Below are 24,288 nucleotides of genomic sequence, written 5' to 3' on the forward strand. Positions count from 1 at the left end.
CAATGCCGTACTTATAATGAGGTTCACTATCTATTATAGGTACAAATATCTAATTATTATTTTATATTACAAATATTAAATGTCCACTTAGAACTATTAAACTTCGACTTTACTTGGGTGACAATTTTAGACTCCCTAATAGAAATTATTAAAATAATTTAATTCTATTTATATTTTTTCTTTTGTTAAATGTACGTGTTTGTAGTTTTAATCATACTAATAACAATTCTAATAATTATCTTTATATTGTATAATGTATTTTTTTAATTGTTTACTTATTCTTGAACCTACCCATGGCATTAAGTTGTGCCAACTTAGCAGCGTGCATCGCTGCGGCAGTTTCTGGATTGATCATACCCATCATCTGAGTATTCTCGGTAATAAATTGCAAATATGTATCTAGAATGGCCGATCCAGTAGTGTTTCCCGTTGTGGAAACTGGAGGAGCTAATGGAGCTGGATAAGGTTCTTTGGACAGATGTTGTAACGAGTCGATACTTTTTGCTGCCACTGCTGGACTTAATGAGTTAAACCTAGGTGCATTAAATGGAAATTTTGGTTAAGAACATCTAAGACATCAAACCAATATTCTTACCTATTATTCTTAAAATTATTATGACTATTTAATGGTGGTGACATCGCATTGTAAAGGTCCATGCCACCGTACCTGGACTGCGTTACGGTCAAGTCTTCTGGATCGTTATCTCCGCATATCGAACTACCGGCTTCGGATGGTGCTCCTGAGAATGCGCTCTTTGCGTCCAATTTGACATCGGACCGTCGTGGACCGGTTGGTGATGCTCTCGCTCTTAGTTCTGCTGGACTGATTTTTACTCCTGCTTTTGCTAGTAACCTATTAAAAAGTTCGTTTAATTTAGGTTCTTATATTTAATGATTATTAATAATTTGGAAAATGCAAAATATAATTTTTAGTATTTAGAACTGGCGCCTTTAGTAAATCATTTGCTTGGAAGCTTTATGTGTAACCACTTGGCAGCTATAACGTGTACTCAATTTTGTATTAACCTCAATATTGTTTGTCTTCTTTTCCTAACTGGAGTTTGAGTAGGTGGATGACTTGTTTTCTCTTTTTATTCGCTCTAAAATTTCTAATTCAAAAATGAATACAATGAACAAGGACTGGATTACAGAGTAAAACTTAAAGCAAAGCATTTTTTAGAATTTGAGATTTTGTCATCAAAAAAGTTGGCTCTTCTTAGCAAGTCCATTTAAAAAATTCTAAAGTGTAATAACATTCCACTTCCGGTGATAAAAACTGTAATAAGGAACACATTGGACAGAATATTTCGTGACATTTTCTGCGTAAATACAGAGACCTAATACTCATCCAGAAAACGATATCAATATTCTATAGAAAAGTAGATCAATGATGGTGGTAATGAACAAATTAAGGTGACGATGATCGCATTTAAATTAACATGCTGTTCTATGATTGGATATAGACATATCAAAAGAGCATTATAAGAGATGTTTTGCAAAAATTAAACTGTTCAAAATTTTGAATATGGTGAGGTAAAACCAAGAAGGTTAAAAGGATTTAAGACCTATATAATCTAGCTGAGATAACACAGATCCTTTTATTTGGACATAAGAGCTTTTCCTTAGAACTGACTTTCCTGACTGCAAGTTTGGAGCTTCTGATATTAACTAGGGCGACGGACCAGGTCACCAGGAAGATCCTTTGTGAGAGTGGAATGGGCTGTGAATCCCTTTAGACTTTACAAGTCGCTGGGGCCAGGTGGCATCTTTCCGCCATTGTTGTCAAGAGGAAATGCTATCTTCTATCCGGAGATGGTTAACATCTTTCGATTAAGCTTAACATTGAGATATGTTCCAAGGATTTGGAGGACGGTAGGGGTCATAATCATACCCAAAGGTGAGAACACACTCCCGGAATCTCAGGCCAATTAGTCTATTCTTTGTTAAAGACAATTAAGAAATTATTGAATCAGTACTACGGGATGGAGGTACTCTCCATGAATCCGTTGCATAGACTTCGATTCGCTTATCGGAAGGACAAATTATTCATTGCCGTATTGCACAAATTAGTTTAAGAAAGGCCTTGAAATCTCTGGAAATAGCCCTGAGTGCATTTATAGGTGCTTTAGATAAAACGGACTTCCTCGCAACAAAACACGCACTCTCTAATAGAAAAGCGGAACCGACGATAGTAAGATGCTGTCGATTAGACATTAGATCTTCCACTTGGATCCACGGATATCAGTGTCACTACAGTTAACGAGATGTCCACCGTATTGGTGGATGACCTGATCAGGCTCCTTAACCGAAGAGGGCACAAAAACCATGGGTTATGCGGACGCACTGTGGAAAAGCTATTAATCAACCTAATGACGACGCCCATTGTATCATTTACCTGGAAAACGTTGATGAACATCCCAGTCTTTGGATCTGTAGAAGGTGAAATGATGGAGGGTGAAACATCTGGGTATTGCCTTGGATAGAAAACTCACCTCGAACCAGTATATGGAAAGGCCACTTGGAAGAACCTTTGTACGGCAAGATAACTACTTGGTAGTTCCTGGGCTCTAAGCCTCAAAATGATCTATTGGATATGTCCAGATAGTAGAACCCACCATACTGTATTAGGCTTTGGTATGGTGGAGAAAAACTGAACAGAAGACAGCCAGATCAAAACTGTGCAGGCTACAAAGACTCGCATGCCTATGCATCACAGAGTTCATAAAATCAATCTGGGCATAGAGACTCTTTTATATCGTATACCCCTTAATATGGCCCTTAATATGGAGAGCGATCTCGATTAATAGGAAACAAATCTTGGGGGCAGGCAACCTTATTGGTCATCTGGCAATTTGGCTGACCATGGAATATTGCTCATACATTTGGAGCACTGCTCCCAAGAATGTTTTAAAACATCTGGACAGCATACAGAATCGCGCTGTACGACTTGTCAACAACCCTGAATATACCTGTAAACTTGACAGTGTGGAACACCGAGGAGCCGTGGGAGATTTATCTCTTTTTTACAGATACTTTAATGGAAAGTGTTCCCAAGAAATAGCACAGCTGATTATTCCACCACTTTTGACTCCTGCCCGACGAACACGACAGACAGTGATAAATCATGGATTTGTGGACGAGTTGGAGACTCCTAAAACAGAATGCTTTTATCTGGTGGACAGCGGCACTCTGGAACGGACTTTCCGCAGACGTGTTTCGCGAACCCTACGATCTACAGCAATTTAAGACGAATATCCACCGAAACTTCCGCGCACTTCCCGCCCTTCGGGCGCGATATGTTTTCCTTCCTTGCAAGTGTGTCCAACTATAAAATAAAAAAAAACCCTGCGGGTAATATGAGATATAATTGATGTGTCTCAGACGGTTGCCCTTATGGACCTGGTATAATGCTTCGATAGGAAATACATGATCCTCTTCCTTACAGGAGAAGAATAGTACGCAAATCCAAGGTGGTTAAGAATTTAGAGTTAATTGCAAATGTGGAACACGAATGGATTAAAACCGCTCCAAGGAATTGGTACAGGAATAGTGGGTCTAGAGCACACATGTCCATGACACTGAGCAAGGATACAACAATTTTCCAAGGAGAACTATAAGCGATATCGGAAACTGCGGAAATCCTATCTGGAAGGGAACACAGGGGAACACAGTTAAGATATTCTTGGTTTGCCAATCGTAGGGAAACTTTATGGACTCACTTCATTTTTGGGTTCAACAAAAGTTTCCTTAAAGCGGAGATTGTGAAATGGACTTAATCCAGGATAACGAGACATTGGAATGACACCAATGGATTAGATCACTCCAAAAAGTTCCTAACTTCTATACAGGGACGCTGGTAGAGCGCTCATAGGCTACTGTACCTGCCACCTATAAAGAATGTGCTTCTTTGATACAGACATCAGCAGATTCTGTGGTAAGGAGGACGAGAACACTATGGAACACTTGACTGCAAATTGTGGAGCACTGGGCCACAGGAGATTTAGGATTCTACATACATATACGCTGTGTGAAGATGATCTGCTGGCGCTAGTAAAAGAGCTGATGCTGATTAAATAGAATAGATAGATCAACAATGGTCGCAGTACAAAGAGCCGACCTGGGCCAGACCCCATTAAATTATATTATATTACATTACAAATAGTTGAGACCGAAGGGAAGTGCATGAAGTAAACGTGTATGCTTATTTAATGATTAGACCTGAATCTCCATTAATTTGAAATAAAAATCTTACGATGATGGTATTCATGAAATTTAACAATAGATCTTAACTTATATAAAGCTAAAATATGCTTATTCTGCTTATATTGAAATACTGGCAGTAATAGCGATTTTAGTACCTGCCTCTAGAATCAATAACTAATAAATTATAGCCGCAAGAGTTACGAGGGCTAACAAGAGCCCTAGCATAAAAAAACACTTGATAAAAAATAAAATCTTTCATAGAGAGTTAAAAGGAATTTACTGGAAGCATAATATAAAGCCTTACAGCTACATTTAAAAATTAAAAAAGATGAAAAAAAATAGTGAAATTTATTATTGGACAATATAAATTACTCAAATTTTACAGATAATATAATTTATAAAAACTATTGTTCTGACCTGCTAGCTAATTCAGGATCAAACGGTGCCGGCATAGGTAACACAGGTAGATCTTTCGTACTGATTCCTCTATGTTGCCTAGACATATGCGAGTGTAAGGAGTTCCTAGATTTAGCTACTGTCCCGCACAGGACGCATCGATATCCCGGACAGACGGTGTGTTTATCCTCCAAATGTGTCCGTAACGTGTGAGCCGACCTGTAGATTTTGCCGCATTTCGGACATGGACGGGGGTCTGTTGCTCGAACTCGCATCATGTCTAAGGAACGTCGAGCACCTGGAATAAATAATTATATTTAATTACTTCAGTCAGTACTAAAATAAATTTTAAGGTTTTGTTGTTTACCCAAAATTTCTGGACGTCATTTTTTATACACAATTTTTTATTTAAGATATATCGAGAAAACATAAATCAATTTCAATCATAGTATTTACTTAACTTCAACCTACGTATTTAAATTAATCGCACTTATATTTTAAAGGATATAGTAATCTTCATTTAATGCAAAAAAACTACTTACATAAATTATTATGATATATTTTATTGTGGTTTAGGTTATCAAGTAAAATGTACAATCTATTTCAATTTCCTTTCATATTACTATATTTACATAATTATAATGTTTAACAAATGACTGTTTTGGAGAATATCTATTTTTAATTTAAGTCTAATAATACTGGTTTTATTTAGGTTCTATTTAACCGATCTAGTTAATTTTAAATACATTTAAAATTAATATAAAACTGGCTTTTTTGTTCTAATTCTACATTTTTAATTAGGAAAACTTGTAATACAATTTAAATCACTAAAAATAAAAGTAATTATTTATAAAAAAGTGCTCAATTAATTAATTCTGTACAGATATTTTACAAACAAAAACTACATCGGTCATAACATGATAAGGAAAAATATTTACATATTATACACTACATGACCTTTTTAGTCTAACCTCTAATTATATTGGATCAAAAATTGAAGTAAAGAATAAATTAAAAAGAGAAACAAGGTACGATCTGCTGAAGCATTAATATATTTTTCATTAGAAAAGATTGGAGGACTAAAACTACAAGACTAACATAATCTATATGCATAGTATTAGAGCCTTTGATACAACAACAAGGCTTAGTTTGTGGGAGTCATTAGTATTATCACACTTGAATTTTTGTAACATTGTTTTACCTTTGTCAATGGTTTATAATTGAATGTATTGAATTGTAATTCAATTTCGTTTTCTAGGTCAGGCAACCCAGTTTTATTTGGTTATGTTATTGATTCTATGGTGTTGAAGAGAGTAAGGGAGGTAAAAGATCTCGGGATTATCTTAGACAGCAAGAACACATTTGTACCACATGTTGAAAAGTCTACACAGGATGCATATAAAAGTTTAGGTCTTATATCTAGATGTAGTCGTGATTTTGCAAGCGTTTTTAAAGTCTTGTTTTGTTCATTAGTACGATCTGATTTGAAATATATGCTTGTCCGGTATGGTCTCCCTGTTATAGATTGTACATTGATGCCATTGAAAGGGTGCAAAATAGATTTTTGAGAAATTGTTCCTATAAGCTTAAAGTTCCTCAAATTAATGGTCAAACTGACTATAAAAAGATTTTGTCAATGTTATCAAAGGACACACTTGAATTCAGACGACTTAAGGCAGATTTATGTTTAAATTAGCAAATGAAACTATTGATTGCAATTATCTGTTAAGTAGACTTAAATCTCGATTTAAAAAACTTTTTTATGTTGATATTGATAGTTGGTTCTATATACCAACATACAACAACGAATTCTTTTAAAGATCTTTCAGCTATAGCAACACATGCCTTCTAGCTTTACTAGAACTTCATCCTTAGTTTAGTTTTAGTAAAAAGATTTTTGATGTCTTACTATCTCTCCGTATCAGTTAATCACTATCAGTAAAGTGAATTTGGTGAATATTGGTGACTATCAAGCTTCATACTTTATAATTCATTTGCTTGTCTGTTATCTAGATATTATTAAACGAGCCATTACCATTGCACTAAGCAAATTTTTAATAATATCCAGTTGGATACCGCCCCATATTTTTCTTTTTATCTTTGTACTGCTTTTTGTATAAATGAATAGAGGCATTGATTATTATTATTATTTTTTCGGTTATTAGTTGACTAGTTATTACGGTTGCTTAATTACTAGTATTAATATTATTATTATTAATTTTTTAGTTTTGATACAAGACACTATTTAAAACAATTTAAGATTGTATTTATTTAGAGAAAGACAGCTCGCCAACTTACATTTTCCGTGACTGTTTAATAGCATATAGGTACTTTACTAATTTATTATCACGAGGAGCGTAAATGGCAATAAACAACTAACTATTTCTCTTAATTTAATTTTTCAAAAATCCAGAATTTTCTGTTCATATTAAGTTACGTTAGTCCTAGAACCTTTAATGTGACACCTTAATCAGGAGACAATTTTATTCTTCTACCGAAGATGCTAACATCGTTAGCGAAACACGCGTCAATAGTAAAATAAAGAGTTTTGGTTAGTGGCTGACGGTTTAAGAAACTATAAAACTTCTTATTCAGCAAAGCCTTTCCCAAGTCTGAATAACTCAATAAAATCGGTCATTTTGAAAACAGCATAAGTCCATATCTGGGCTAGAACAAGATTTCGGCGCCATGAAGTTTTATACTTTAAAACCCATCAGTCTAAATGAAACGAAGACATGCTACTATTTTATGGCATAGTCGCTAGATCAATTTATTTTCTGTTCATTTCGAAAGCAACATAAGTCCTTTACTTGTGTGGTTTTTCGTTGTTTACAACATGGTAGAAAGTGTGATGGAGCGTGAAAATATCAGTTTACCTAAACGAGCAAACGGTGTTAGAAATCCACAAGATTATCAGGCAAATGTAATTAAAAAGCTAAAGTTGAAGGTGTGTAACACTTTAATTATCGTAAGAAGTTGGTTTCACAGCAAGTAATGGGTGAAATGATGCACGATAGATTGTATGTTCCCAACGAGTACAATACCTTGGTTCCGAAAGCAAGTATCAGTTTTAAGTACTGTGTTGAAATCATATCAAAGCCAAGTTGGGAAATTCAGGATTAAAAAAGTTGGTGGCTTATATAGTATAAGAAAACACAGTATCAGAATCGGAAAAAACTGAATATACCAAAGACCCAAAAAAACGAGTTCACGATTTCAAAATTTAACCAGCTAATATTTTATTCAGAATATACTGGTAGTATGATTATATATATTATATTGATATTATCCAAGCACATGATTATATAGTTGGTTTAATGTCCCATAATTTCCTGGTTGTAAGCTCGTCTCAATCACTTACTAATCCTCCCAAAATCCTGTGTACACATTAGATAGAATACCAATAAACATTAACAAAATTACGGATATTAAAAAGGTCATGCGGTATATTCCAGATGAGCATGCCGAATTTTGGAATGATGTATGCAACTAGCTTAGAACAACTTTTCATGCGGACCTGTGGGTCCAAATAATATTATTTAGCATTTTCAAGTTTATGTATTTTTAATGTTTTTTCTAAATGATTCATTTTGAAATATCTATATCAGCCTTTTGAAGTGTTTTTTATGTCTCCTGAAAAAAAAAAACAACTTTTGTGACTTAAGTTGTTTTCAAGTTATTATTATTGAAGTTTTTTTTATTTAAGAATAAGTTGTTTTGTAAATGGCGTCCTGTTGATAGCATATATTTCCAAGAAGTTTTAATTTCATTCAGTGTTCAAATAAAGATCGCTGATTTCTTATTCTCTGGGTCTCTCTTTTGGTCCATTTTTCAAATGGCTTTCTTGCAACATGTCCAGGTCAATTCCACTTTAAGCAAGCCATTCTTTCTACCGCATTTATACCCGCGGTTCTTTGACGTATTATTTCATTGGGAAGTCTATCCCTTATAGAGAACGATAGATAACATTCCTAATAGAGAGCGTTTGATGACACGTTGAGTAAATCTCACTTTATTTACTGATTTCTTTATTAACCTTGAAGTCTCTGAACCCTAAGTCACGGTTTGATCAAACACCTTGCGTTTAAGGCACATCGGAAGCTCTGACTTAAATATATATTTAAGTTTATCATAAACTACCCATGTTAGTCCAATTCTCCGCTTGATTATATCTGCTAATTCTGATCTCATGTTGATATTTATAGGATGTCACTTGGAAGAAGAGGTCTTCCAAGAAGAGGTCTTCCAAGTGTTCCCTGTACTGTGCTCCCTTTACCAAAAGGTCTTGGCTAGGAACCTATTCATTAAGAATTCCGTTTTTGTTGGGTTGATTTTAAGATCAACTTTGTGTTAGGAAAATGGTTAGTTTTGACAGCACTTTTTTCGTTTTACTTAGGCAATCTGATATCAATATAATGTCGTTGGATCGTCAGAGGTGACTAAAGATCTCCGTCGATATTCATACCTAGACTTCAGAACATTGAAAGATTAGAATTAGTAAACAACAACTTAGTTTGAGTTCAACATGTGCTTGAGGGCAAGGGCTATATTTTGTTTACGAACATATTTACCGACTCTCGATCGTCAAATTTATACAAATAAATAAGAACTTATTAAAAAATCCATAATTATAAATTATTTAATTTCTATACAAATGCTTTCTATTAGGAAGGTACGTTTACTTTATTAAGGTGCGTTAAAAAAACTCATAAAGAATAGTCAACGGTAGTATTTTTTATAATTTAAAGTATAATCTATTGTTAATAAATATCTATGATTTAAATATTTATTGACGACGCCACTGGTAAAGATTCCTTATGTCGGTGGATCAATAATCCGATCGAGCGGAGTTGTCAAAGGCAACAACAATGTTGTTGCCTTTTTCTCTAATATACGTTATCTGCATTTATTTATCTTTGAATATTGACTTCTTTATAGAGTATCTCATCACATTTTATTAAAGAATAGGAGTGTTGTTTTGTGCCTGACGAAATGAGAGATGACAAATTATCATGATATTTTAAAGTGATTTTTCGCTATTTCTACATACGCATTTCGCATTATTATAAGGCTTAGACTCTGTATGTTAATATTTTTGAATATGTATTTCAGAAGTGTGGTAAATAGATCAGGCGAGATTAGGTCAACCAATATATCAAACTTCTCGTTGTACCTTAAATTTAACGGGATTTTCATATACTCATACTTTTGCTGTTGCGTGGTTAAACATATGTTGTAGTGCAACTCGGCAGTCAGCAAGTGCGTACAACATCTTGTTGTGTCTGATAGAGTCAAAGGCGTTTTCATACTTCACTCACACCTGATCATGTAGGAATCAGTAAATCGTTAAAATAAAGTTAGAAGAATAACTTATTACGAGCACAAAAGCAATAGAAGCAGGAACATACAAAAATATATTGTAAGTAATGGATAAATATTAAGGAACATTAAAACGGGTACTTTATTAGATTTGAACGTACACGTTATGGATATTTTTTAACAAAACATTTAAGTTTTGGAAGTATAACATAAAACACTCTTTATTCACCACTATTTTTAATAACAAACCGACGTGCAATGCACAAACTGACCAACAATATTTTTGCATCTGGAGATTTTGAATGATTTAAATTATCAGTTATATTTAAGTGTCGAGATATTGTAACAAAATTCCTTTTTCTCTTTATAATAACACTGTTTTATATTGTACCCATTTTATTAAAGAAGTCCATTTTGGAAGTATAGTGAATTAATAATAAGGAAAATGATTTCCTAAAAGGAAGTCTTTCTTGATGAGATAACTCATCATCATGGGACTCAACACTTAGTTATTGGACACTCAGTTTTGCCAAACTTAATTTAGTAAAACTAAGTGTTGACTTAAAACAAAATTAGTATTAGTTTTGTGGACAAAATACTTTCTTTTAAGAAAACGTTTTTCTTGTATCCGTTTTCTTGAAAATCTAATCTCATTGTCAATAAATAAATTAGTAAAATATTCAAGCTGCACACACGGGCTTACGTCAATTGTGCTTCAATTAAATATTAGAAAATATTTAAAAAGGTTAATTTGGGAAATAAATTTGTATTTTGTATTTTTGTAAGCCATTGTATTTTATAATATGTACTTTTATCAGATATCTTTGTTCTTATCGAAGTTCTTAATAGAGTTTAATAGCTAATATTTTAAGATAGGTCAAATTAAATAAAATATGTATATAGTTAATTGAAAAAAGTAAAAACATAATTTTTGGCAATTCTAGCAAAAAAAAAGTGCGAAAACAAGATTTACAATTTTCAGAATAAAGACAATGACACTTAGCTCATGTTACTACTGAAGCATTTTAGAAATTAATCATTGTAAAGAAATTTAATAATTTGTAACTGTGAGTAATAGAATGTATTTGCTTGGTGAAAGTCTTTATAAGTTTAGTAATTTTAGGAGACACTAAGTCAGAAAAGCGCATTCTTTTTAAGTGTATGTACATACATTAATGCTGAATATTACGACTTTATTAGCAGCTTTATTTAGGACACCAAGAACCCCTACACTCCCTCTATAAAATACACGAATTTAGTTAATATGCTTAGTAGCCAAAAGTGTCCTCCCTCCCAAGCCAATAAATCTTACTTCTCTTAAATACAAATCGATTTTTCAAAAATATTTTTAAGCCCAGTAAACCTGTCCCAAATTTTACTCCCCCAATATTATAATCCATTTCCGCCCTAATCCTACAAGGTCCACTTAATCTGTTTCATAATCGTCCACTGTTGAGAATGTTTCTGTCTCATATGATTTCTCACGGAATTAGGGTGGGCAAACCTCCGAGCACACGCCTGTACTGGACAAAAGAGACTTTCCCTCGGATAATGTTGGTCTAAATGCGCCCTGGTCGCTACCAAATTTTTTAGGACCTTATCGCAAAGCGGACATTCGTATTTCATCTCGTACTGTAACGATGAGGTCATTGTTTGGTGTTGTTGTTGTTGTTGGTGGTGCTGTAGCCGCTGTTGGTGCGTTCTCGATTGATGGCGGTGGAGGCTGTTGTCCCCTCCGGTGGCATCTGAAATGCCAAAATTTGCCGCTGCATTTTTTAGTTAGTTTTATTAATAATATTTAATTTAAAGGTTTGATCACAGTAAATAATCGTGTTTTTATTTTGAATAATTTAAGCTCTATTGTTATTTTTTAAGTCCAGAAATTTTGGGACAATAAGAAAAAAATATACCTAAAAAATACTTAAAATGGTTATTATCTATATAAATCAGTATAAAGATTATACCTATATATACGGGGTGTTAATTAATTAAGTGGTGATAATACAAGGTGTGAATTCTGAGTCCTAATCCTGATGTCTTAAACCAATAAGTTTTTGAGTTATAGGGTGTTAAAATTTTCAACAAGAAGTAAGTTATTAGCATTTTTTTGCATTTTTATTTGGTTTGGATATCGTAAGTGTCTCATATACATAAATTAAAATTAATACTAAGGAATATAATGCTTCTCAACTCAAAATATCAAAAAATTATTGTTTGGATAGCTTCCATTTAACTTTGACATATACAGTTTATTAGCGGTCTCGGGAAACTGCTAACAAATATGGTCTAAATACGGTGACATCATGACTCGATCGCTCGAATCAGATGTCTTAAAGACGCTTACTCGCTAAAATATCGCTATGGTAGAACACCGCGTCCTGACTGTCAAATTTAATTGCCACTATTCGTAAAGTGCATCCAATGTTCGGTCGGAAGAAAAAGGTTCCTAATTCATCAACTGTGAAAAGAATAATAAAAATAACCGAAAGTACTGGTTCAATTAGTGATGTGAAACACACGATACGAGCTTGTAGAGGTCGTTCAAAACAAAGCATCACGGTAGTTCGCGAAAGTGTGACAAAAAGGATCTGGTATTTGATTAAATCTTTAGTAAGAAATCTTCAGCGAATTCTTACTAAAGATTTACCGATGCATGCCTATAAAATCCAACTGACTCAACAACTTCTGCCAGCACTTAATGAACAGCGAAAAAATTAACTAATTGGTTCTTGAGCTGGTTTTTAAAACAAAATTATTTTAGTTCTGAGGCCCATTTTTACTTTCTATAGCAGCTATTGCCTTTGGGATATCGACATTATCCGATATAGAAGACCGTTTTCATTATATGGTGTCGAATACTAACATAGTGACTAGGAGTCGAATTCTAATGAAACAGTTAAACTCGCAGAACCAAAAGAAGAGGATTCCGAAAAATTTCTAAAATAACTATTGTCAAAAGAAAAAAAACAGCAAGAGAGGAACATGCTAATTCGCAAAGTCAAGTAATTGCTGCAAAACTATTCAAAATGTATATTGCAATTGTTCAATAAAGTGTGATATTAAGATTACTGAAGAACGACAAAAAACTACAGGGTGTTTTAGAACTATGAGATCAAACTTCTGGGGGTTGATCAGTGCAACAGAAGAATCCATTTGAGTATAGGAACTCATATCCAGAAATGAGAATGAGAATCACTATACCACTATGGCCGTAAGACGCGTTAAAGTTTATAAAAAACATTAATTACCTAAATAGGATCTGCTGCATTTATTTTTACCTTTTGTACATGATACCAAAACAACAATTGTTTAAAATCAACGCTTATCAATGTCAATTCTCAATGTCATGTTTAAAAATTTTATAGCTAACAATTTTTAAACATTTATTGCTAATAGAAAACTTTACCAATCAAGAATTGGCGGATATGCATTTGACATACGGAGCAACAAACTGCAATGCACGAGCAGCATCGCGGTTGTATCATGAACGTTATCCCGAACGACAGCATCCTGGCAAAACTTTGGAGGAAAAAATTAACGAAATTAAATAATTTATTAATTACTTTTATCATACCAATCACAATATTCAAAGAAGAAAAATCCTAAACGACGATATCTGGCACCTAATATGAGCTTATCAAAAATATTTTGTTCAAGGAGTTCAATCAAAGATTCCATGCTCTCGTATCTGATTCATGTAAAAGATGTGATCAGCTTGAAATAGAGTTAACAATTGATCCAGAATTGTTGCGGCAGCTTAATCTGTAATATGAACCTTTTTAGAGGAAAGCCAATAATGCTATAAATGGTATTAAATCTGACGCAGAGCTGGGTAAACAGCGACAGGAGAAAAGAAAGACCTGTTTTAATAACAGGTATCTGCTACTACAAACGCCAGAGATGAACCCATTATTTAGGTGTACATAATTAGGTTCTGGAGAAATATAGATGTTTATGTGGCACAAGGCTATAGCGTCAAGAGGTCCTAAGAATATTGGAGCGTGCATAATGTATTCTATCAAAAAGTATGTGGCATCAGAAAGAGTGATAATGTATTCCGATCAGTGCGGAGGTCAAAACTGGAATATTATGTTTTTGCATGGTTTTATCTCCTTCTGTCATTGTAGAAGAAGTTGACCACACATTTTTTATTAGTGGTCACTCGTATCTTGTGACCAAGATTTTGGGCTTATTGAAAAAGAGAAAAAATACTTCAACTTCCATGTAGTTTTGATCGCTAAAAAATGTGCATTGAATATCATCCATCAAATGCATTTAATGCATTTAAAATCAGAAAACTTTATTTCTACCAAACAATAATAAAGCAGGAGTACCAACAGAAAAAATGCGTCCGATAGATCGATTGTTCGTATGATACCTATGTGAAAAACAATACATATATATATATATATATATATATATATATATATATATATATATATATATATATATATATATCCCGATTACAAGCTGAGATCCATTTTTGTTATACGATCAACAACCCGAGATCCGATTTTCAAGATGAGATCCGTTTTCGGATCTCGCCTTGTAACACGTGTATATAGGTCGCATTTGAATGCTAAAGGTCTAAAACGACTTTTTTCAAAAAATTGTCCGGATCTCGTTTGGCACGATTATGTATATTATATACTAACATGTGTTCCGTCCTAATTCTCTAGATGGCGCTCAAGCCGCCTTTCTCTGTGTGCTGTATTTCAGTTAAGACGAGATCCGTCGATCGCGGCAACGTTGATGTATTATTTTTTAACTGCAGGCGCGGATTTTTATGGGGCATTAGAAAATGAGCTTTGTCTTGAACTTGACGATTTGCAATATATAGGGACATAAATTATTATTTTTAGTTGCCAGCGCTTTCTAAAGTATATTACGATTAAGACGAGATCCATCAGACCAGCATGACTAATGTCTTTAAGCAGACGATAAAAGTATAAATAGAGGAAATAAACCTTGATTCTCTAGAACTAGAACTTCTTTGCATAACGTCAAAAAAAATAAGTGTTAAAACATTTTTAACTTATAAGCTGCAGCTTTTATTAGAATCCGCCAACAAATAACTGCAGAGAAAGAAAATAACAAAATTTGAAATGTCAAATTGTATGTAGGTACTGATCCAAACTTAACATTTTTAGTTTATTCATAGCGCTCTTTCCCAAAATTAAAAATTTAATTTTTTTATGGTATGTTTAAAATTAGAAAATTTTAAATAAAACAAAGTCAATTTACCATTAGATGGGTTGTGATAGAAATCAAGTAAATACGCCAAACAATGAACACTTTAACCGATTCCAAGCGGTCTACCGGTAATTACCCTTCCTAAGTGGTATTAACCAAACACGTCCAAGCGGTTATAGTTATAACCGCTTGAGATGCGTGACGTCACCAATTAGCCCTTTATTTGTCATCAATTTGGAACAGTAATTACCCACGTCCGGAGCTGTTTTCTAAACGTCAAATGTCAAAGATATTGTAATAAGTGCGGGAAAAAATAAAAACAAACAATAAATTATTTCCTTTTTAAAAATGACACAAAATTTATTATGGCTAATAAGTTTTCTTTTTTGAAATTTATGTTTAAGAACTAATTACATGTAATATTACTGGCGTCTGGGGTATTATATAAAAACAAACAAACCTATGACAGTGACAAATTACGAAGCTACATCAACCAAACACGTCCAAGCGGACACGATTGGTTATGTTATAAAGGGACTGTTCAAGGTGAACCAAGGGCTTAACCGCGGTTAAAACCGATAGATCGCTTGAAATCGGTTTTATGTTAGAATATTCTCGTTTTCTTTTCAACACTTCTTTAAAAAATAACACACGTCAATCTTGATATAGAAGGTTGACGTTTAATTTTATATTTGACAATGTTCTGTCAATTACCTCCTCACCTCCAGCTAACCTCACTTTGATACATCAATAATATATTTAAAGGATATATTGTATTTTCAAAAAAATGGGCTATTTGGACTTAATGAACAGTTTATTACCATACATTTATACTAGTAAATCGCTTCAACTTGCACCCAATTTTTTTTTTGGCAAAGTAAAATGGAAAAGTTTTTGCCATTTAAAATAATGTGTGACACAATGAGAGTAACCATTTGGCCTACTAAAGTTTAAGTTGATAAAATGTCTTTTATTACCACACATTTTTTTTTGGACACTGTTGAATAAACATTTTACATGCTGCTTACAACGATGTGTCACACGATAGAGGTTCCCATATGGCATATCAAAGTGAGGTTAACTGGAGGTGAGGTGTTTGACAGAGTTTAGCAATTTTTGAAGTTTAAAATATTTCTTGAAGCAATCTAAAATGTTGCCTATTGACCACTACGCTGACTCATCACAGTGGAAATTTAAAATGAGTATATTTTCTCCACAAGATGAGATCTCGAATCTGTTTGTTTGCCCAGATGCATTTCTGACGATATTCGATTCTCACGATATTTGTATACGTAGCAAGAAAGAGATAAGTCGTTTTAAAACAAAGATATTAAGTCTTTTAAAAAATACAAAACATAAACATGAATATCCATCTGATTCAACTTATTATTAAGTTTGTAAGTTGATAAATAAAAATATAAAAATCCTATAATTCTTTTAGGTAATAATTCCTATAATTCTTTTAGGTAACGTGAATTATATTTTGGAATCAAACATATTTTGAACAAGTTTGAGATATTTTTTTTTTCTTAAATAAAACATCTTGTATATTTTTGCATTTTCAAATTCACCGAATAATTTTGTACATGTTTTATAAATAATATCCTTTACCTATCTTCAACTGTTTACGAAATAATTATGTTTAAATAATAATTATAATACTTTATTGCAACAGAAATTAATAAATTATATTGCATATTCTTAAAATAAACTTGCGCGTTTTTTAATAAAAATTGTCTATACAGGGTACCTCAAGTAGAAACTATGGCGTCAACATTAATTTTTTTAAATGGATTACCCTGTATATGATATTTTACAATTCTACGATATACCCTGAATACTTTTTGCATAGCACACCATTAAAGTCAGCGGTTTATGAAATTTGACGTATAGACTAGTGAAACATACCTTATTATAAAATAAAACTTTATACAATATTTATTTCAACTAATGTTCAATTTTTTGTCAATTCAATACATTTTCGATCTACAAGTCTAATTTCTTGTTAAATTCTTGGCTTTAAATCATCAATATTATTTGTTGGTTTATTCACATCAAGTTGGGATTTCAAATATCCCTATTAAAAAAATATAATGGGGTTACATCGGGTGGCCACCATTTGTTAGAAAAAGTTGCATCCAGAAATTGTCGAACAGCAATGGCAACGTGAGGGGCCTTGTTGAAACCATATCTCGCTCGTTACTAGGTATGTCAGCCTCTTGTGGATCAAGGAATAAACTATAGAAAGTCTAAATAGCGCTTTCCGTTGTATTGTATCTTCGAAAAAAAACGGTCCAAAGGTTCGATATTTCACAATACTTGCCCACATATTAAATTTATGATGTGATATTGTTGGGTCAAATGTGGACTTTCGGTTGCCCAATATCTGTAATTTTCCCTGTTACCGTGAGTTGGGTTAACGTGTTAACTTGCGACCCCTGTAACTAAAATTTTCATTGCAAAGGACGTATTGAATCTAATGGAAAACAAATTAAATATTACAATACAAATCGTTTATTTGTCAAAAGAAAAAAAAAAGAATAGACTTTATGAAAAAAGAAGGCAGCATGACAAAAAGGACGGTTCATCGATTATAAAAAAAAACCGCCTCACATGCTCCTTATATTAAGGAAAGCATAATTATGTAAACTATCCTATACATAACAAACAAAACAGCTAAATATTTCTAAATAATTCTAAATAATCATTAGTATTTAGTATATGAAAGATTTAAAACGAGCAGTAGTCGCAATAAATCTAGAATTAATTTTTATTTTTTAATGTCTTATGTTTCTTTAGATATATGGTATGCTATACAAAAAGTATTCAAAATATATCATAGAATGTAAAATATCATGATATTCCATTTAGAAAAATGAAGGGTGACGCCTTAGTTTCTACTTGGCACCTTGTATAAAATTTAATTTTTTTTTTAATTTTTATTTAAAAAATGCCCAAGTGACAATACTAATCGATGTATCCAAATAAAAAAAGAAGAAAAAAATATCTTAATATAAAATTAATATGTTCTTTTCATCGTAAATGCACTATATAACCAATCATTTTAATTACCTGTATCTCTGTAAATATTTGTATATATAATCTTTAAATAAGTGTTTAATTATTTAAAAGTTTTAACTGGATTGTTAATTTAAAATATTTACAATATACTAAACTCAGACTTAGAGAATCGAAACAATAACTATCCTGTGATGAGGAAACTAGAACACACAACGAAGTTTGAATAATCTTGATGTCTAAATATTTGAATAGAGAACCTGTAAGTCAGTAGCAATGTAATTAATATGAATATCTTTCTTGTATTTTGTAATTTAATTAAAAATAACAACCTCTATTTTGCTCGGCCAGCAGAAGGTATTCTTTCAAAGCACACATAGTATAAATCCATTGAAAATAAGTAGACTGAAGTTTTAAAATAAAAAATTGGTTTAAAAAACTCTTAAAAGTGTTAAAATTAATTAAAATAATAAAAATACAAACATTTGAAAGGAATCAATCATATTTAAATGTTATCACAATAAAACTCATACAGATTATTGTAAACACTTCCAAGGAGAAAATTGCAGACCTTTTCCGAAATAGCTTAAAGAAAAGAGGAAAGCGCTGTTCAATGTGTTCCAGCAAACGATTACAGATTTTAATTTTATACATTATTGATTTGTTACTCAACGTAGAATGGGGCATTTGCAATACTAAATTAGCAGCAATATACAAAATCTTTTCCTTAAAACTAACACACTTTTGAAAAGCCAAGAAGAGAGTGCTGACTACACAAACCCCAAAATCTTATGCCGTTTAATAATCTCCACTCGACCGGACTGAAAATACACCTAAGTCGATAATCTCAAATCGCATTCTGTGACGTCATCAAAATCGTGACAAAATACTTCTTCAATTGACTTAAATGCTGAATAACGCCTATTAGTTATTAACGCCTATTATTATAATGTTATGAATTAATCAGAAAAGTACATATTGTCTCGAAGACGGTGGGATAATAAAAGACCAATTTTAATTCGATAATTCGAAAACGTGTAAAAAAGTATTGTTAGAGTAGAACATTGATCGCCCTGAATCCCGGCCATTACTTAAAATGCAAACATTTCAAACGATTGTGACAATTCCTTTTTTTCTATTACCTTAAAATTAATAGATATTTTTATATTTTACACATGTAATTATCAAAACATTTAATAACTAATTTTAGCAATAATTAAAATATTTAAAGTTCCAGTACGTAAATTCCAATATATAACATTTCTAAAACAAGAGTACTCATGATTCGATATATTTTATTCTGATTGATCAATTTTTTTGTGAGAAAAATATTATTTTTAGAATATAATTAAAAAAAAAATTAATCTAAAATCTTGCAAATAACTTATTACCAGAAGAAAATTCTAAAGAAGTCAATTTACGAGTAATAAATACAATGAAAAATCAAGCTACGTCAATAAATGAATCGCCATATAAATTTACTTCATATTTAAGCCAATATTCCTTATTTTCACGGTAATCCTTAATTACCATAAAGAATTATACCTAATATTCTATGAAAGAAATGAACCAATAACCAAAATATCACACATTTACGAGATTAATATATTTAACTAATTTAAAAAAAAGAAATTAGTTTGCCTTCATTAAGAAAAAAAAAATCATCAATCCGAACACGTAGACTTTTATGGGATCCGACCTTTTCCCTTAATATTGTGGCACACCTATCTAATACATATAGCCGTAATGAAATATAAAATATTAGCGGAGGATTTTTAAAATATAGTCCTATTTTCTGTTTAAATTACTTAATTATCGTCAGCTACATTATCGTCACAGTATAGACCTCTTTGATTACTTCTTAGTTTTTCGTTGTTACTCTATGTTCTTCTATATTTCCATTTGTATTAATACAGAAATAGTTTATAGGTAAACATAAAAGATTAACAAAACCTATTTTTGTTTTACAAAATGGCAATATTTGATCTGGCAACATCGTTGGATCTCGCGTTATGCGGTGACTTTAATGATATACAAGGTCGGATCTCGAGTTTCACCATATATTTAGTGGATCTCGGGTTGATATATATACATGGTATATATAAAGGGGTTGAAAAAATCTACCCCTCTCATGATCCCATTAATTGAACCACTTTGTTAAATATATTAACAAATTATTGCTTCCATATATTAAGGGCTTCAGGTGGATCTCAGGTAGTCCACGATGTGATCGGATCTCGACTTGATAGAAAGAAGTGTATATATATATATATATAGCAGTCCAATGCCGAAAAATTGCACTTTATGCATTAATTGGATTGTAAATCCCTATTCTTTTTTGTTTATTTAATTAAATGCTAACATTTAAGGCTTACCTACAATAATTAACATTTGATGTATACCAAAATAACAAACAGTTATTTAGGGCTTATTTATTATTTAAATAGGTTCCTAAATTATTTAAATTTATTGTCAAGTAAAAATTGCACAAAAGTGTGACAGGAATGAAACGGTAAGGATGCAGTTTTCCTTTATGTAATATTAAGTGAAAACTGATATACACTGGATTTTTCGCTGACAGCTACCTGGTGGCACATTTTAAACATATTATAAAATCTAATCCTAAAACAGCATGAAACAAAAAAATTAGTCTTCTTCAGAGTCACTGCTACTGCTACAAGAAAGATTAAAATTAGGGTATAAACAACTCAAGTAGAGACATAATTTCAGACATTAAATTCATGATAGCTTTGGTACTCTTTATTGCTGGCTTCTTGCACTGACCAACGGGTAGTGGAGAAGCATTGATAATTTCGGGACTATGAATGAGTATTTTGTGGATGCTTACTGGCACTCTGTACCATGGACAAATAGATTTTAAATTGAGTAGTGTTGATATATAAAAACCACTATCAAGAACTTAAATACTTTTATAGTATGTATTCTCCTTTAATTTCTCGCCTCAGAAGATCATCTTTTAGCCCCACTTTCTTATTAAAGTTAAGTTATTTAAAAAAAAAATAGTTATTGAGAGGCGATAATAATCATTAAGAGCAGATAATCTAGTTACCGGACGGTCAATCAATAATTAATTAATTAAAAAATTAATCCATAATAATAAATATATTGGATGAGTAAGATGCTAAATGCTACAATCATCCAACGGCTATTTTTATTATTATTCCTTGGTCAGCAAAGCTGGTTACAAATTAAAAATCCACTGTTTGAAAACGACACTTTTTTATATTTTTTTTACAATCTCTTCACCCCTTAAGTTGATCCACCACAGACTTGGCCATGCCTAATACAACTTCAGGTTTAAAATAAGTGGATCGATCAAAGAACCCCATTGGGACTCAGTGGTCTATTGTGTCTCCCACTTATTTAGATTTCCCCCAACAAATTCGACCTCCTTAGAGGTTCAATAAGCTGATTGAGGGAAAAGTTTTTTCTCAAGTTTCAATAAAGAGGATCGCCCTAGTTTTTTCTAGTAAATTTGCGTAGAATGTATAGCTGCTTTATCTGCACTTGGGGCATTATTTCACAATAATGTATGTGATACAGAGTGTAAAAGATTCTTAGATTTGTCGTATTCTAAAAAAATGTTCAAAGTTGAATCTGGATATATAAGTTTTCTAACCAGTTATAAAAAGTATATCGTATGACACAGTGGTATATATGTCATATCAGGGTCATTTTATTACGTATTTGAGGTCTAGTGATCGAGTGTTAAGACTAGCTATGTAAATCCCTTGTCATTTTTTTTAAATGACGAAATTTTCTCTCTTGTGTTAACAGAATCGTATATAATATACATATATTCTACAATTTAATGAATAAACCTTGACCTTATACGGTTGATAAATATATCAATAGTTTTAATGTCAATACTGTATTTAAAAAAACTAAAATTTTTTCAAAACTTAATCAAAACAAAACTGAATTTCCACTTATTTGCGATAAAAAATAGCATAACTACTGCAATATTTATAGCGATATAGCGGGTTTTTTCCCGTTTTACTCGAAAATTTTAAGATTATGTGAAAAAAGTATAGATTCAAAAACTATATATTTTTTATTACCTTGAACTTTTTTGAAAATAATTTTTTCTCAAGCAATTATTTTCTGCAAAAAAAGCGTTTTTCATTAAACCTAACCTTACCCCCCCACCCACCCCACACAACTTACCAGTAAGAAATTGTTTTCAAAAATCATTGTTTTCCAAAATAATACGCATAAATAACACCTGTTTTTGTCAATAATATTTAATCTAATAACACAGCTTGTCTATTTAAATTTAATAATTATATATCTGTATGTTAAAATATATCTAATACAAAAACAGTGCTATTAGATTAAATATTAAGGACGAAAAACCATGATTTTTTAAAAGAATTTCTTATTGGGCAAATGTTTGGGATGGGGAAGGGCGGTAAGGGTTGTGTTGATGAAAAACAATGTTTTTGCAGAAAAAATATATATTCAATATTTAATTTAATAACCCTATTTATTTAAATTTGATATATAAATATTTAGTATAAAAACAGCGTTATTAGATTAGATAACATGGACGAAAAACAGTGACTTTTCAGAAGAATTTCATACAATATTTGAGATATTGTAATCGAGTTTAAAAGCTAGATATGTAAGTCCCCTGTCAATTTTTTTAAATGGCGAAATTTTGTGCTTTTTGTAAACAGAATCATATAATATATGTATATTCTATAGTTTAATAAATATACCTTGACCATATACATAAATGCACCAAAACCACAAATTTACTAAAAAATCGCTGAATAAATATATATTTAACGAGAATAATATATAATGTGTTGTCTGGGAGCCTAAAGAGATGCAAAACGCTACTAATGCAAACTTTTTGACATCAGTTAAATAGGTAAGATTTAAATCATAAAGTTTCCACACTAGTAAAACCATAATGATGAAGCTTCCACAGCAGAATTCAATGATGAACACAATCAAATGCTTTTGATAAATCACAAAAAGCTGCTCCAGTTACTCCTATATTATTAATCCTTGAAATCCTTGAATATATAACCCTTTAAAAACTGAAAAATATCATCATTTGACCACGATCTCTTCACGATTTTGGATAGATTTGATAGTAAAGATGTAGGCCTGTAGTTGGAAAGGTCAATAAACTTTGTATCTACTTTGTATTGAGGTCCTGTATTGAAATAGCGTCTAAAAGAAAAACCATTACTTTGTGAATTTTAATTATATAATGATAAGCGATTTGCAACCAAAAATCATTTTTAGTAAGATCTGGTAATTATATCATATCTAGTAATATTTCCTCAAATTACAAAATTGCCGCAATAAAAAATTAGCCTTTCCGGCCATTCGACCCAGATTCCAATTGTTTTATGGCATCTGGCAATCCCCCATTCATGCCATCAAAATAAATAAAAAGGGCAATCTCTTAGGAAGATATTCTCGATCGGGGCCTTACTAAAGAAGAGACAGAATAGCGTTTTAGGAAATGATACCATCGCGATTTATTGCCTATAAACAAGTCTGATTTGCCGAGAAATAGTGAGGGGGAAGCAAAAGGGTGGGGGATTCAGTTATATTTTTCTTCCAAATGGCAATAAAGGCATCGTTTTACATTATTATGATTATATAGGCTTGATTTAGTTTTTAGTCTAAAGAGCGAAATAAATAAGGATAGACAGTTTATCGGAAGAAGAGCCGATGTGCAATAAAACTGAAGGTTCGGACAAAAGCCGGCGTGTTAATAATAGACCTCCCCCGCTTTGCGCAATTTGAGAATAAATAGAACAAAAGCTGAAAAAGAAAAGGCTGAAAATGGATCGAAGACGTAAATAGAGCCAGGGGGGGAGAAAGGGGCAGCGCGAGAACGCCTTGCTTTTGCTTTTTCTTTTTCTATTAATTAAGGGAGTGTACCCTGGCTGTTAAGGCCCGAGGGCGATTTGATTTGTTTTGCTTGAAAACACACTGAATTGTTCGGGTAAAAGGGTTTGTTCTTTATTCCTGAGTTGGCGCTTTAGGAAGTTGTGTAAAATAAAAACTTGGCTCCGACTATCCTAGCAGTAAAATAATTACTGTGTGTTTCCGTTATAGCGATTTACATGTTATGCTCTATTTTATTACAACTCTGTCGCTAAAAAATTAGAG

The 24,288-nt window shown here is 32.1% G+C and overlaps 1 protein-coding gene across 4 annotated transcripts in view; it reads right to left on the minus strand.

Moving 5' to 3' along the window:
* Nucleotides 1-24,288, minus strand: part of LOC126745595 (protein abrupt) — a 147,100-nt gene that overhangs the window by 15,252 nt on the left and 107,560 nt on the right. For 2 of the 4 annotated variants that reach the window (XM_050453512.1, XM_050453511.1), the window contains exons 8-10: nt 4,621-4,897; nt 596-853; nt 292-533 (exon numbers count right to left, since the gene is read on the minus strand). In XM_050453512.1, the coding sequence (XP_050309469.1) occupies nt 292-533; nt 596-853; nt 4,621-4,897 (777 nt within the window). Of the gene's footprint in view, nt 1-291; nt 534-595; nt 854-4,620; nt 4,898-10,831; nt 11,664-24,288 lie in introns of those variants that run through there. The other 2 variants (XM_050453513.1, XM_050453515.1) reach the window with 2 other exon arrangements.

The sequence above is a fragment of the Anthonomus grandis genome, chromosome 16 (assembly GCF_022605725.1).
Source record: "Anthonomus grandis grandis chromosome 16, icAntGran1.3, whole genome shotgun sequence".
Classification (NCBI taxonomy): Eukaryota; Metazoa; Arthropoda; class Insecta; order Coleoptera; family Curculionidae; genus Anthonomus; species Anthonomus grandis.